The sequence below is a fragment of the Brienomyrus brachyistius genome, chromosome 21 (genome assembly GCF_023856365.1).
Source record: "Brienomyrus brachyistius isolate T26 chromosome 21, BBRACH_0.4, whole genome shotgun sequence".
NCBI lineage: Eukaryota > Metazoa > Chordata > Actinopteri > Osteoglossiformes > Mormyridae > Brienomyrus > Brienomyrus brachyistius.
The window spans coordinates 14,822,930-14,838,358 of NC_064553.1; the positions used below are offsets into that span (position 1 = coordinate 14,822,930).

General features: G+C 41.5%; 1 gene segment (V, D, J or C); it reads right to left on the bottom strand.

The window, feature by feature from the left end:
• Positions 1 to 12,750: 12,750 nt before the first annotated feature.
• Positions 12,751 to 15,429, bottom strand: part of LOC125716598 (M1-specific T cell receptor alpha chain-like) — a 55,629-nt gene continuing 52,950 nt past the window's right edge. The window contains 4 exon segments of the C gene segment in view: positions 12,751 to 13,331; positions 13,487 to 13,594; positions 14,006 to 14,050; positions 14,842 to 15,051. Of these exon segments, the coding sequence occupies positions 13,488 to 13,594; positions 14,006 to 14,050; positions 14,842 to 15,051 (362 nt within the window).

Genomic DNA, 15,429 nt, shown 5'->3' on the forward strand with positions numbered 1-15,429 from the left:
AGGCAGGGTTAATTGCTGTAGGAACAATGACACTAAAGGTAAAGAGACACACAAGGAACACCATTTATCATGGACATTTAAGTTATAAATGTGAACACAGGGCCTTGTGTCACACAGTGCTTCCGGAGAGCAGCTTGGGCCAAAAAGGCTGTGAGTTTGTATCTGATAGGCCAAAACCCTGATGAAAAAATAGGTAGAAATGGACAGTAAACCAGCATATCACTGTGATTGGAGCCGTTTGTATTTACAATGGGTGGTATGTGACTCAGTGGGGTGAGATGCAACAGCTGTGATCAGAAATCAGGCTTGGTCTGTCCAGGCTGTCTCAAATATATGTCGCTTTAGACCAAACCAGCTGTTAAATAAATGTAAAACATGTATCTCTGTGTTGTTCAGTTTGTCTACCAGGAAATTAATTTCTCTCTTTCATCCTCAACTGTCCTGTGGATCTGTTCCCCACCCTGGGGGTTATGTTTTCCATATTGATTAAAATAGAAAAGAAACCTGTCGTTATGAGTGAGGTAATATTATGAGATTAGCCTTGGTGGCTTTAGTTACAGTCCCAGTGACGTAAAGAATAGCACAAATATGCAGTGTGATATATGTGATGAAGAATGTTCCCCAGATATCTCATCCTACTTCATGACTTCAAAATCATCCCCCTGTGATTAGTGGGATTTGGGGGATTAGATACCGGTTGCTGTCTGGAAAAGGTACAATAAAACAGTCAAGAAGTTTATGTTTGTTTTAAACCTGATGGGGGCGACATAACATAGCATAAATTCTTCTATTTAAAACACTGTCACTAAGGCCCGACACTGCAGAGGGTTTGGAATACAGACACTGGAAACAACAACCAGACTGACTGCTTACCAGATCCATAGCCTACATGCAGATATATACAGATTCCTATATTTATTGTCTTTACAGCTTAGTTATCTCATTTTTCTGATCTTTGCTCGCTTGTTCTTTAGTATGAATCGTTCTCATACTCATTGCGGAATGTTATAATTTATAAAAGTTTTTAAATAACTTAATTTTCTGTTTCTTTCCTTAGAATGCAGAGCTCAAGAGAGAACAGATCAAACCAGAGGAAATGTCTGCAGAGGAAGGAGGATCAGTGACACCAGACTGCACATATGCATCAGTCAGCAAAAACCCAGACTTAATCTGGTACATCCAGTATCCCAATGAGTCTCCCAAGAACCTGCTGAGACGTAAAGCATGGAGAAGGTGATACTGCCCCAGGCTACAAGGAGAGATTTAATGCCAGTTTAATGCCAAGGAGAGATTTAATGCCACTGTGCTCTGAGGCCCACAGTGAGAATAACCTTCTCACACTGGGCAAATCATACTAGACAAACATCAGTAGATTCTAAAGCAGAAATACAATTAAATTAATGATGGGTAAGACTTTATAATAATGTTCAGTTACACCAAATACTGTATATAAGCCTTCAGTTGATGAGCAAATCATTTACAAATTCTTAATAAGACATTTATAAACACGTAGCTAAGGGCTAACTAATCATTCATAAAACCTTAGACATGTAAATGATTAAAAGGGGAAATTATCTTATCATAGAATTATCAAAATTCCTAAATTCCTAAATGATCACTAAGCATGTACACTGAACAAAAATATAAACGCAACACTTTTGTTTTTGCTCCCATTTTTCATGAGATGGACTTAAAGATCTACAATTCATTCCAGATACACAATATTACCATTTCTCTCAAACATTTCTCACAAATCAGTCTAAATGTGTGATAGTGAGCACTTCTGCTTTGCTGAGATAATCCATCCCACCTCACAGGTGTGCCACATCAAGATGCTGATCTGACATCATGGGTAGTGCACAGGTGTACCTTATACTGCCCACAATAAAAGGCCACCCTGGAATGTGCAGTTTTGTCTCACAGCAAAATGCCACAGATGCCACAAGCATTGAGGGAGCGTGCAATTGGCATGCTGACAGCAGGAATGTCAACCAGATCTGTTGCTCGTGCATTGAATGTTCATTTCTCAACCATAAGCCGTCTCCAAAGGCGTTTCAGAGAATATGGCAGTACATCCAACCGGCCTCACAACCGCAGACCACGTGTAACCACACCAGCCCAGGACCTCCACATCCAGCAGGTTCACCTCCAAGATCGTCTGAGACCAGCCACTCAGACAGATAATGCACGGCCCCATGTTGCAAGGATCTGTACACAGTTCTTGGAAGCTGAAAATGTCCCAGTTCTTGCATGGCCAGCATACTCACCGGACATGTCACCCGTTGAGCATGTTTGGGATGTGCTTGACCGGCGTATACGACAGCGTGTACCAGTTCCCACTAATATCCAACAACTTCGCACAGCCATTGAAGAGGAGTGGACCAACATTCCACAGGCCACAATTGACAATCTGATAAACTCTATGCGAAGAAGATGTGTTGCATTGCATGAGGCAAATGGTGGTCACACCAGATACTGACCGGTTCTGAGTCCCCAGACCCCCAATAAAGCAAAAAACTGCACATTCCAGGGTGGCCTTTTATTGTGGGCAGTATAAGGTACACCTGTGCACTACCCATGATGTCAGATCAGCATCTTGATGTGGCACACCTGTGAGGTGGGATGGATTATCTCAGCAAAGCAGAAGTGCTCACTATCACACATTTAGACTGATTTGTGAGAAATGTTTGAGAGAAATGGTAATATTGTGTATCTGGAATGAATTGTAGGTCTTTAAGTCCATCTCATGAAAAATGGGAGCAGAAACAAGAGTGTTGCGTTTATATTTTTGTTCAGTATAGTTGATGATGAACAAATCATTTACAAATTCTTAAGATTTTCAAGCAATAAGCATGTAGTTATGGGTTAAACATTTGGAACCCATTAACTATGGGTTAAACATTTGGAAATTATTAAAATGGGAAATGATCATAAACTATTAGTAACACTTTACTTAAAGTTGTCACCTATACCGCATCGTAGATACATCCATGATGTCATGGTATTTTTCTGCGGATAAACTGCTAGCTAATGCTAACGCTAGTGTTTCATTAGCTGCCTGTATGTAAGAAGGTGATTTATTCATGGTTTATTATGCACATGAGCAGTACAGCTGCAGATTTCGGCTCCAGTGAGACACAACTGTTTGTGCCTTTAAGAAGAGCGGGGTGACGTCATCGCCTCTGCTTTGCACGGTAAACGCACTGTTAACGCACAGCCATGTAAGCGGAATTTTTAGGCTGCGTTGAAAGGTGCAAGGTTCGGGGAAACATACATATCCATGTAATATTTTTATGCAGAAGTGCTCAGCATAATTCCTGTATAACATGGGTATTTTTGTACCAAAGGTGTTGTCGTGGGTTAGTGTGTTTGTGTCGGTCGTTGCACAAGGGTTCCTTGCTAACTTGCAGATGATATGCCTGTGAATAACAGATCGTTTCCCTGTAGGTCTGTGACCGATGTCGGGTTGGGAAGATAGTGGCTCAGTCTTGGGAGGGAGAGTCACATGACCAAGTTTTGTGTGTTGATTACTTCTACATGCTCCTCATACCCTGTGTGTTAATCTATGTTCTATTTCTGTGCCAGTAAACTCACCGGACAAACCCTGCAGCCCTGTTTCATGTACCCCAGCAAGATTTTCCCCTCCCCATCCACTTGGTCATCTTTCCATTTCCCGCCCGTTCTTCTCTGCCCTACCCCAACCTGGGCCCCTGAAGGTTCACCCAAGTGGAAGATCCTCAGTTTTTGCTCAGTGATGATCAGTTTAAGTCCCTTTATTGTTTTATTAAATATGTATTTCTGAACCATTCCCTCATATTACAGTTTTGACCTCATAGTATTTTTATACCGCAATGAAATGGAGCCCCACCCTGGGTTATTCGTTGCCTTGCGGCCATTATTTACAGGATAGGGTCCAGACTCCCATGACCCTGTATAAGACAAGAGGATATGGATGGATGGATGGATGGACGGACGGACGGAAAAAAAGTAGCGTACTCTAATGGGTTGGACTATTTCCTGCATTGCTCTCGAAGATTCTGGGATAGGCTCCGGACTCCTGCCAAAGGACATGTGTCCATGCCAGCCTGCGCAGACAGTGCAATGCAAACTGTAGCAAATGATCAGGTGTGATCAAAGGAACCAGTTTCGAGTTCTCCATAATTTTCTCATCATAAATGATCTCTTTATCTTGTATATTTTGCATAGCAAAAAGTATGTGCCTCCTTCTGACCAGTTCTTGTTTCCTTTTCTCCTCTTAGCTCATTTTTGTTTAATTTCTCACGAGTGCCATGTACAGAGTATGAGCGAGACCAACAGCAAAAAGAGGATGGTGACCATTGTCTCAGAGAGCGCATGCAGGGCTCATGCAAAGGCAGGAAACTTTACGCAGATTTTTGACATATACAGTATTAAATAATGCAAAATAGAAACCATCATGAAAATTACAAAGCGTATAAAGGGGCTGTATAATAATGAACTGAACTGAATGAATCATTAGATTAATCGGTAGATTATGTGATTATAATCGATATTGACAGCCTCGATTTATTCTGCCTTTGATGATGCAGAACAGGCTGCCATTCAGATTTTCCTAATTCCCGGAGCATTTCCAGAGATGTACACTATATAAACAAAAGTACTGGGACACCTGACCATTACACCTACAGGAACTTCCATGACAACCCTTTCTAAATCCATAGGCGTCGATACGGAGCTGGTCCCCCCTATGGCAGCTATAACAGCTGCCACTCTTCTGGGAAGGATTTCCACAAGGTTTTGGAGGGTCTGTGGGAATGTTTGCCCTTTCGTCCAGAAGAGCATTTACTGTATGAGGTCAGGCACTGATGTTGGACATGAAGCCCTGGCTTGCAGCCTCTATTCTAGTTCATCCTAAACCAAACTCTCCTAACTATGTCTTCACAGTTGGCACAGTGCAGTCAGGTAGGTAACATTCTTCTGGCATCCGCCAAACCCAAACTCGTCTATCAGACTGCCAGACAGAGAAATGTGATTTCTCACTCCACAGAACACATTTCCAGTGGCAGCGTGCTTTACGCTCCCAGTGCACAGTTTAATGCCATACAATGTTTGGAGCTGTGCAGTTGCTGACTCAACAAAGTACTGCCAACTTTTAAACACTAGGTGCCTCAGTACTTTTGCACCTCACTCTGTTACTTTATGTGGTCCGACACTTTGTGGCTGAGTCTCTTTGCAATATTACCACTTACAGTTGAGTGGAGTATATAGCAGGGATAAAATTTCACGAACTAACCTATTGCAAAGGTGGCATCCTATGGCAGCACCATGCTTGGATTCGCTGAGCTCTTCAGAGTGACCCATTCTTTCACAAATGTTTGTAAAGCTAACATCATGGCTAGGTGCTTGATTTTATACAACTGTGGAAGTCGGTCTGAATGAAACACCAGAACTCAGTGATTAAGAGGTGTGTCCCACTTGAGGAAGTGTGAGCTGGGAGAATTTAGGTCAACTTCCTGGGTCATATTCCTTCAGCCAATGGAGCGAAACCTAACCTGGACAAGACAAGGGTGGTCGTGGAGATGAGGGCACCATCTTCCATCATCAAGGTTCATAGTTTCCTTAGTATGGTGAACCAACTACAACAATTCATTCCATACTGTTATGTAAAAGACAAACCTTTAAGAGAGCTGCTCTCCACCCATAACCCGTGGGATCGGTACAGTTAGTACTGCCAGGGCACTACCTACTTTTACATGGCCAAACTTATACTTAAATATAATATACTATAACAAAGCATACTTATGAGATGCATTAGTTAATGCATCATGTGACCCTAATGAGAAACTCAGACATCAATGGTTTTTCAGCCTACCAATCCATATTTTTACATTTAGTCAAACGGGCTACGCAGTTACCAAATAATGAAACATCCATCCATCCATCCATTTTCCAAACCGCTTATCCTACTGGGTCGCGGGGGGTCCGGAGCCTATCCCGGAAGCAATGGGCACGAGGCAGGGAACAACCCAGGATGGGGGGCCAGCCCATCGCAGGGCACACTCACGCACCATTCACTCACACATGCACACCTAGGGGCAATTTAGTAACTACAATGAAACATTATAAAATAAATTACTTTCTGGGATCCCTAAGCACCAATGAGGAGGCAGAGAAAACTACCATCATCCAATCACCACCACTGATGTTAAACCCCGTGCCTGCTGTTGCTGCTCCAGCAAGTCAGAGCTTCTCTGAAACGAAAGCTGAGTTTGCTGTTTCAGTCAATGCTGCCTGGATCTCTTAAATTCCAGCATAAAGCATTACACAAGAAATTTAACAGCGTAATTAAATCAAACACAAAAAAAAAAATGATCACAAAGCAGAGGGACACAGGTAACATCATTCTGCCTCATACACACCCCGTCAATAACAACACATCACTTGAACAAAAAAGCTAAACATCCATCCATCAATACATTCATTTTCCAAACCGCCTATCCATCAGGGTCACGGGCAGCTAAGCATTATTTAGCTATTTTTTTAACCACAGAAAAATAAAACAGCTGTCATTGGCTCACTGCTCCCTCTCTCCCTCTTTCACTCCTGCAAGGTTTTTCCATTTTCACATTCTGACTATCCATGAACCTCCCCGAAATCCTGGATAAAAACTGTTTGTTGTCGTAATTAACGACTTCAGTTCAAATACCGCACCCACTCCGTGATGAGGAGTTCAGGCGACTTCGTAAATCTAGTAGCTGAAGTGTAGCGCAGCCAATCATCGATGGCCACAGAGGGAATAGACACAGAATTGTTTTAATTAGTGGTGACAGATGTTCGGAAAATGGAATCAAATGAGCAAATAAACCCTCAACATTGACATCTTTATATTGTTATTATTTTTTGTTTCTGTAGCCTTAATGTAAATAAGTAAAATATAAGCTATAACACAAAAGTGGACAGTTTTTAGAGCTCCTCCTAATCGTGCCCAGGGAGCTGTTCAAGGGAGCTCATGTCCTTCTCTGGGGAGCCGAGCTCCGCTTAGCTCCCCTGTAATTCGACATGTACTAACCCTCATTTGCTAATTGCTAACCTTGCTGCTGTCTCCCATTATAATGCAATTGTATTACTCTTTGCCGTTATAAAGGCAAAATAAAAACCGTATCACATTGCCTCTGTCTTGTGCTCTGTGACACCCCCTCGCCGCAGCATTGGTCCCATCCCCTCTAATTTCCATCACCCCCTCACCAAATTAGCACTGCGGCTGGACCTGCCTGTACATTGTGTTCAACCTCCATTAATTGTGCTCAGCCTTAGTCCATTAAATACCAGTTTGCATGAAGCCTGAGAATCTGGTACAGGCATTCAGGGCTGGAGAAACAGAATCTTCAAGATCCCATCAAATCAACACACCTTCCAGGTCACTCTAGGCCACTCTATTATTATTATTATTGTTATTGTTATTAATATTATTATTAATAGTAATAATAATAATCTTAATTTCCACTAGTATCCCATATATTCTTGATCTTGGCTACTACATAATAGCTGTATCTTCCCCTGAGACCCAGAATCTTGTCAGATCCAACTTTTTTCTTCAGTTTCATGTACAGTTCCTGAAATTTTGTCATTCTGACCACATGGCAACAGTAGAAATACAGGTTAATATAAACACATTATTATTTTTAAAATTGTAGTTTTTTTATGTGTGCCTGTCTTCAATTATGGATTTTATTCAAGCTGAGTCTAATTTTTTCAACCAACAGCAACTTAGTTAACAGCCTAATGCAGGTTCTGTCGCATTTATATTTGTGCAGGATATACTGTGCACGATTTTCCCTCGTTCTACAACTACAATGACTATAAAGAATTTGCTTCTTGAATCTATTACTGTCTAATGTCTCCTCCATGTGTTGAAATGTAGCAATCGCACAATATGCTGGTATGCGTCGAATAATTAGTGAATTAATTCTAATGTTGTATAATGTCTCCCCCAAGTGTTCAAATGCAGTGATGACGCATACCCGAGTCAGTATATAATCTATTCCTTTTATATTTTGAAGTGGTAATTACAAACATTGGCCGATAGATGTCAGCGAAGATTAATGGTAGACGTCTAGATTTCTCAAACGAATATTTCCCTTAAATTTTTGGATACCCATTAAAAATATCAATCAGCTATAAAATAGGTGGCCTTTAATATCATACGTATGTCAGTTTTAAAATGCTTTAAGTGAAATGCGCATGTTTTGAAAAAGGTTTTGTTCAAAGATTTTCAATAACATTAACATTATTATTATTAACATTCAAAAAATATATAGCAAGTGAAATGTTCTGTGCATTTTGAAAATCCATTTTCCACGCCCCCATGTTCAAGAATTGGCCCAAGTGTTGCATTTTTACTGATGTGTAGGTTTAAATGAATTTATTTATGCATATGAGACTATTTTGCAGCACATGTGGAAAAAGTGTGTCAAGCAGCAAGTGCGGTGAAGGGCGGCGTGCTTGCAGGGTGCTTGCAGAGCGCTTGCAGGGTGCTTGCAGGGCGCTTGCAGAGTGCAGACTGTGCATGTAGCGCGCTGCATGCGGCTCCCTGGCCCCTTTTCTCCGCCCTGCACCCACGCGCTTCCTGTTTCCATCGCTGCTGCGGGTGCGAGGCTCTCGCCTCTGACGTGAGGATCTGCACCTTGAGCTTTATCTATCTGTCTATGTTCATCTGTTTACGCTGCGCCCACTTCCTTTGGAAAAGCGAGCGCCGAACCTCAAAGCTGCTTCAGCTACCCGCTTCCTGCCGTAGTTCAATCACAACTGATCAACAAGGTCGCATCGAGCAGTTCTAATGTCCTTAAGGAACCCTTTTTCTAAAATCGAAAAAGAGAAAAGGCCCTTTAACATAAAAACAGGGGAGAACGTGTTCACAGTTTCAGAACGAAAGCTTTTTAAAACCGGGGGCTTCCCCATAGCGTTCATTTATAATAAGTCTAAAAACAGTAATAGCTTTGGAGCAGTATTAAAATGCGTAATGTCTGTGATTGGAGGGCTGGTTATGAGAATTCACCGCCTTCTTTTAGTGGGATGTCATTTTTATTTTTGTCATTTTCCAAGTGAAAATTAGCGTAGGGGGAACATTTAGTGGAAATGTTACAAACCGTGTAGGTTTGCTCTGTTTTTGTTGAAGTTCTTCATGAATGTGATCAAACTGTGTTAAATTGTTTAAATTCACCATTCTTATACTGTTGTATATTATATTATAAATAATATATATGGATATCAGTGTATTACTGTAAGTGTGTGAGTTAGATTATATAGATAATAGCTCAAATTAATTGAATTGAAAAATTTTACTACAGTACATTGTTAATGGTTATGTTATATATGATTAGAGAGAAGACAAACGTGAATATTGTGTTTGATGAAATATTAAAATCTGTTAAAGTGGCTGTTATGGGGTCAGTAAGCAAGCACATGTTGCTATTTGAAGTGTGGCACTCCACATCAGTCATAGAACATCAGCTGTTCTGGGGTCAGTATGTAACCACTGTTTGTCATTTGAAATGGAACATTTGGCACCAGTTACGCAATAGCACCTGTTTTGGGTTCAATAAGCAACCGCATTTTGTCATTTGAAATGGGACGCTCAACACCGGCCATGGAACAGCACCTGTTCTGGGGTCAGGGACAAACCACAGTTTCCTATTTAAAGTGGCACACTTGACACCAGTCATGGAATAGCACCTGTTCTGGGGTCAGTCGTTTTCCATAACATTAATGGATGTTTTATGAGAGTAATATAGATATGATTATCTCGTATTTAGTAATATACGACTGAAATCGCATATGCATGTGTTTAGCCAAACAGGCCATACTTGGTTATAAAACCACAAGAGTAGGAATAACAGTTAACATTGGGCAATTTTTATTAACGGTATTCAGTTCTTTATTTTTTGTTATAACCATTTCCTAATTATGATTTTTCTGCATAAAACAAAAAACGTATTTTAGTTCAAAAACAAAAAAAACAAAATCATCATGAAGCATCTTAAATCTATTAATTATTTTTAACATCAGATTCTGTAAGAAATCAGAAATCAGAAATTAAAAATGCAACCTGGAATGGAATCAAGCCCCAGTCAAGAGGATTTGCTATTGGGGAGGGGGGATGGACAGCTTAATTGTTTAAATACAAAGGGTTATTTGTGAAATGAAGCCAAATTAAATATTGGTGGGTTTACACCCTCCCCATCCTCAATGGCTCCCCTGGTCACTGTCACCCAAATCAGCCGAATTCTGGAAAGAATCGGTGCGCGAAGCAATTACAGTAATGAGGCAGAATTAAAATGTACATATTGAGAACTGTTACTGGAAACCAGCAGATATGTGCCAGTGTATAACGGCAGCTGATAAATAGGGACAGGAAGCAATATGGGGCTTTGTATGGAAAACAGGTGTGTGGATGGCGCTTCAGCTTGTGGGAAGAGCATCCTGGCTTTGGGGAATGTGTCTCATATCCACCTGCACATAGCATGACACACTTCTGCAACACCTGCCACCGCTTCCAGGAAGCCAGCCGCCTTCGTGGGACCTCCCCCCAGACGCAGACCATGTGACCTCGACATATATGGTCAGAGGCTTGGTTTCAGGAAGAGCGACGCCGAAATGGGGCACCGGAGATCATCCAGTGTCTGGCGGCTCCGTGGGTGGGGGGTAATGCCAAGGGCGGCCGTGAAATGGCAGCCCCGATGGGCCGGTGGATTAACACCCTCTGCCATACGTTAACTCGGGGCTTATCTGTGGTTAGAGGTGTGACCCCAGCCCAGTAGCTAAGGAAGATCATGTCAGACATCATTTTAAAATGTTTCCCACAAAACTTTCAACTGGTGTCTGTGTATCTATAGAACATGAAGTTGTGTGTAATGTTCTAATAGTTTCACCTACAGAACCGACATATGAACAGGGGGCAACTCGTAGACTCTGAGACGCAAGGCTGCAGGGGGACTAACTCAGAGGTGAACCGGCACGATCCAGCCAACGACCTGCAAAGGTCACCAGGCGAAAACTCTAGCTCCTTCGGAATTTTTTGAGCTTCTGATATTTTTATGTGCCAGACATTATATCTGTTCACCTTAGCGTCCCTCACAGAGCTCTTTGGTACCCCCCTTTAGTCTCTGATGCTTCTTCCATGTTGTGTTACATTTCATCTAGTCCACCCTGTCCAGCCCCTCCTCACGCCTCATGCCCTGTGCATTCTGGGATAGACTCAAGCCCAGCGCAGTGTAACTGTGCTCATAAATGTGTGTGTAAATATAATTTAAAATATTTTTCATTAGTTTTGTGCGACACTTGTTCTGTGCAGGGTTGCAGAGGTCCAGAGGTTATCCCAGAAACTACGTGCGCAAAGCAGGGAACAAACCCAGGATGGGGTGCCAGCACATGGCAGAGCACACACACATTCACACCTACAGAAGGGGAGAACAAGCAAACTCCACACAGGTGGAGCCGAGGTGGGGAATCGAAGCCTGGTGTCCAGTGGTGTGAGGTAGCAAATGTTAATAAATAAATGTCATAAATTTTTAAATATGAGGAATAAAAAAACCTGCTAGGTTAGTACTGTAGCCTCACAGCCCTGGGACCAGGATTCAAATATCCGCCCGGCTCTACCTGTGTGGAAGTTGTCCCCCCCATCCAAAAACATTATAAGATAAAAGGGAGTTGCCAAATTGTCCATAGATGTGAGTAAATGGTGTGTGCCCTGTGATGGGCTCGCGCCCCGTCCTGGGTTGTGCCCTGTGATGGGCTTGCGCCCCATCCTGGGTTGTGCCCTGCTCTGTGCCCTGTGATGGGCTTGCGCTCCGTTCTGGGTTGTGCCCTGCTTTGTGCCCTGTGATGGGCTCGCGCCCCGTCCTGGGTTGTGCCCTGCTTTGTGCCCTGTGATGGGCTTGCGCTCCGTTCTGGGTTGTGCCCTGCTTTGTGCCCTGTGATGGGCTTGCGCCCCGTCCTGGGTTGTGCCCTGCTTTGTGCCCTGTAATGGGCTCGCGCCCCGTCCTGGGTTGTGCCCTGCTTTCTGCCCTGTGATGGGCTTGCGCCCCGTCCTGGGTTGTGCCCTGCTTTGTGCCCAGTGATGGGCTCACGCCCCATCCTGGGTTGTTCCCTGCTTTCTGCCCTGTGATGGGCTCACGCCCCATCCTGGGTTGTGCCCTGCTTTGTGCCCTGTGATGGGTTTGCGCCCCATCCTGGGTTGTGTCCTGCTTTGTGCCCAAAGCTTCTGAGATGGGCTGCAAACCCCCTGCAACCCTGAATAGGAAAAATGGGTAGAGAACAGGGATGGATGGAAAAATCCAACTAACCTATTTTTCTGTTGAGTCTCCCTACAATGTGTCACCTTCCCTGTATGTGGATGTCAGCTGAGGCTTGAATGACACATTTAACCACAGGGAAATCAGCACAGGAAAAGTGCACAAGTGACTGCAGAATTCAGTGTCCCATTTGTCCCATTTTGAAAGAGCAGATATAACGCCAATGAGACAGACCCACTGGGATCAGTGAAAGAGCAGCTCATACCATGCAGATCTGGGGTGTTTCCCAAAGCCGTCTTAATGCTACGTCGTTACGTATATCTGCACAGTGGGATTTTTCTTATGACAAGGGAAACACATATCAGCTGAACCTGGTGAGCAAATAAAATGTGTGTCAGGCTCCTTAATATTGTATCTGGTAAATACTAAATATTATTGAATGAAATAAATACAAGTGCTTATTATTTACACAAAAACAACCTTGTCAAATGTTTGTAAAGCTTTATTAATCAGTCAAAAAATGTACAAGGACAATCAAAATGAATGAGAAGACCAAAGAACAGGATGTGGTTCAAACATTTCGGCATAAAATGAGACGTGAGGTGTGCAACAGGGGGAAAAGCATAATCATCTTCACACATTTATGGCTGTGAGCTCCTCATACCTATTAACATCCACAACCAACAGGTCCAAAGCATGAGGGCAGATCAGTCACTGGATGTTGAGCTACGGTTAACTTTCCCCTTTAAAAAGCAAAATACACCACCATCTACTAATATAGTGACAGCCATATTTATAATACAAGATAATAAACTGCCATTTCTTTATTACTAATACATGATATAAAACAAGAAATACATATGTAAGGGGAACATTCTTCAAAAAGGTAGAATACAAATTGTAAAATAGTTAAAAAGAATGAACTCAATAAAGCATCTTATACTTTTGCTGCTATTGCTAACGACGCTAATCCACTGTTTGTATTGCAATCTTTTGTTCCATTCGGTGCATCTGTGGCCTTGGTGTCGGGTCTCCGTGTCGTTGGTACAGAAAGTCCGTCTCCTGAGAAGACAAATGGTGACATGAGCTCACCCTCTGTGCTGCCTATACTGCAATAAACACTGTACTCAGCAGTGGAGCGCGGCGGCAGTTTGGCTAATGATCGGCGTGGACGGGTTTTCCTGTTAAGTGTTCGCTCAGTCGGAGTTTCAGCTCACCTTAACTGGACCACGCGCGAATCGTCATCAGCACGTTGAACAGGATGCTCTTCAGAAACAGGAACCTCAGGCCGAGAACCGTTAGCGACAGGAAATTAATATTCTTATCTGGAGAAAATGAAAACAGCATGAACACACCGTTTCCTGGCACTGAATAAAAAAACATGTGAGAAAGTTCAAAACTAAATATATTTTTTCACTATTATTACTGATACATGGAAACAAAATTGGATTTAATATATTTAAGTAAACTGAAAACTACAGATAAATGATATACAAAATATATAAAAATTAAATGCTCGTAAATTTTAAACTGAAGACAGATGTATTGACTATGCCGAAGTGAAGAACACTTATGTAGCTTTTTTAAATAATAGTACTGTTACAATGAATTGTTTTGTTTCAAATGATAATAGACAATCACTATAAAAACTATAAAAGTTATTATTATATTATGCATATATTTATATGAACTTTTTGTATTTTTAAATTATTTTTTTATGTTACTTAGAAACTTACCAGTTTCAAAAACACCCTTGAAATCCGAATTACATGGTTTGGCATCTGCGATTAATGAAAGAGAAAACACAGATAAATACACATGTAATGTAAATATGTAACATGAAAGCTAACCTCACAGTTGCAGGGCAACCACATAATAAATTAGTTGATTAATGATAATTAAAGGCTGAAAGCAAAACCGACTGCCAAAGGGTTGAAATGACAGATTTCTCTGTCAAAACTGGTTTGCGTTTTAAAACAGCGTTACGCTTTAATGCAAGTAGAAATCAATGCAATTAGCGGAAATCATGCATATACTGCACTGGCTACTTGTGGACAGTAAGGGGCACTTCCTGAGCTCCACCCACCAGGACTGAACCAACAGTCATGACAGTAAAATATATATATATATATATATATATATATATATATATATATATATATATATATACACACACACACACACACTCTATCAGTCATGGTGGTATGAGCCTGCAGAAATCTTGGTACTGTAGCTGAAGCTAAAGTTATTTTTTCAAGTTTGCCTAATGACTGATAAATTACAGATAACTGCTGATGCAACAGCGATCAGACTAGTAACCAAATTGTTTTCTCTAACACCTACGAAATTGTTAAACTTTAGTCTGGAGCAATTAATGTCTCTAAGTATTTTGATGTTGAATGCCATTAGCCAATGGGCTTTGTGTGCAAGTTACTGATACAAATTATACACTATAGATACATATATACCAAACACACAATGATGGACTATAATGGCTGCAGTAAGGATCCTCCTTTTGTATTATATTAATAATGATATATTAGAATTAATAATGTCATATAAGCACATTTACCTGTTTCATTAGTTGGGCAGTTGTCATTCTCTCCCAGGATATGTACTTTATCGAAGTATGGGTCACCTCCGATCCTGGTGGGCCCGGACTTGTTGTAATCTTGGAACGGTTCCATTCCACGTAGAGCATTGTACCTGCTGAATCCCGAAGCCAGACACACTTTGGTTTCATCTTTTTCCAGTTCATAGACGGAAGGACCTCTTTCCTCCTCTGAAAAACACAAAAAAAACTGCTTTTCAGAAAACGATCTCCATGTGCAGATGTGATAGCTAGATAAATGACGTCAAGATCAACGTTAGATACAGCAGCGTTTGCCAACATAGTCCTGAGAGACCCATAGACGCTCCCCAAGGACCGGATTGGGAAAAATGAGATAAAGTATTGGATAAATAACTCTGCTGTACTTTTTACAGTCTCACTTAAACACTTAAAACTGTTTGAATATAGAAATGGATGCTTTTAATTTGAATTATATATATATATATATATATATATATATATATATACACACACACACACACACACACACACTGAAGGTATTTGTGCTTCTTCTACCAAATCAGGCTTGTCCCAGAAATATACTAAAAG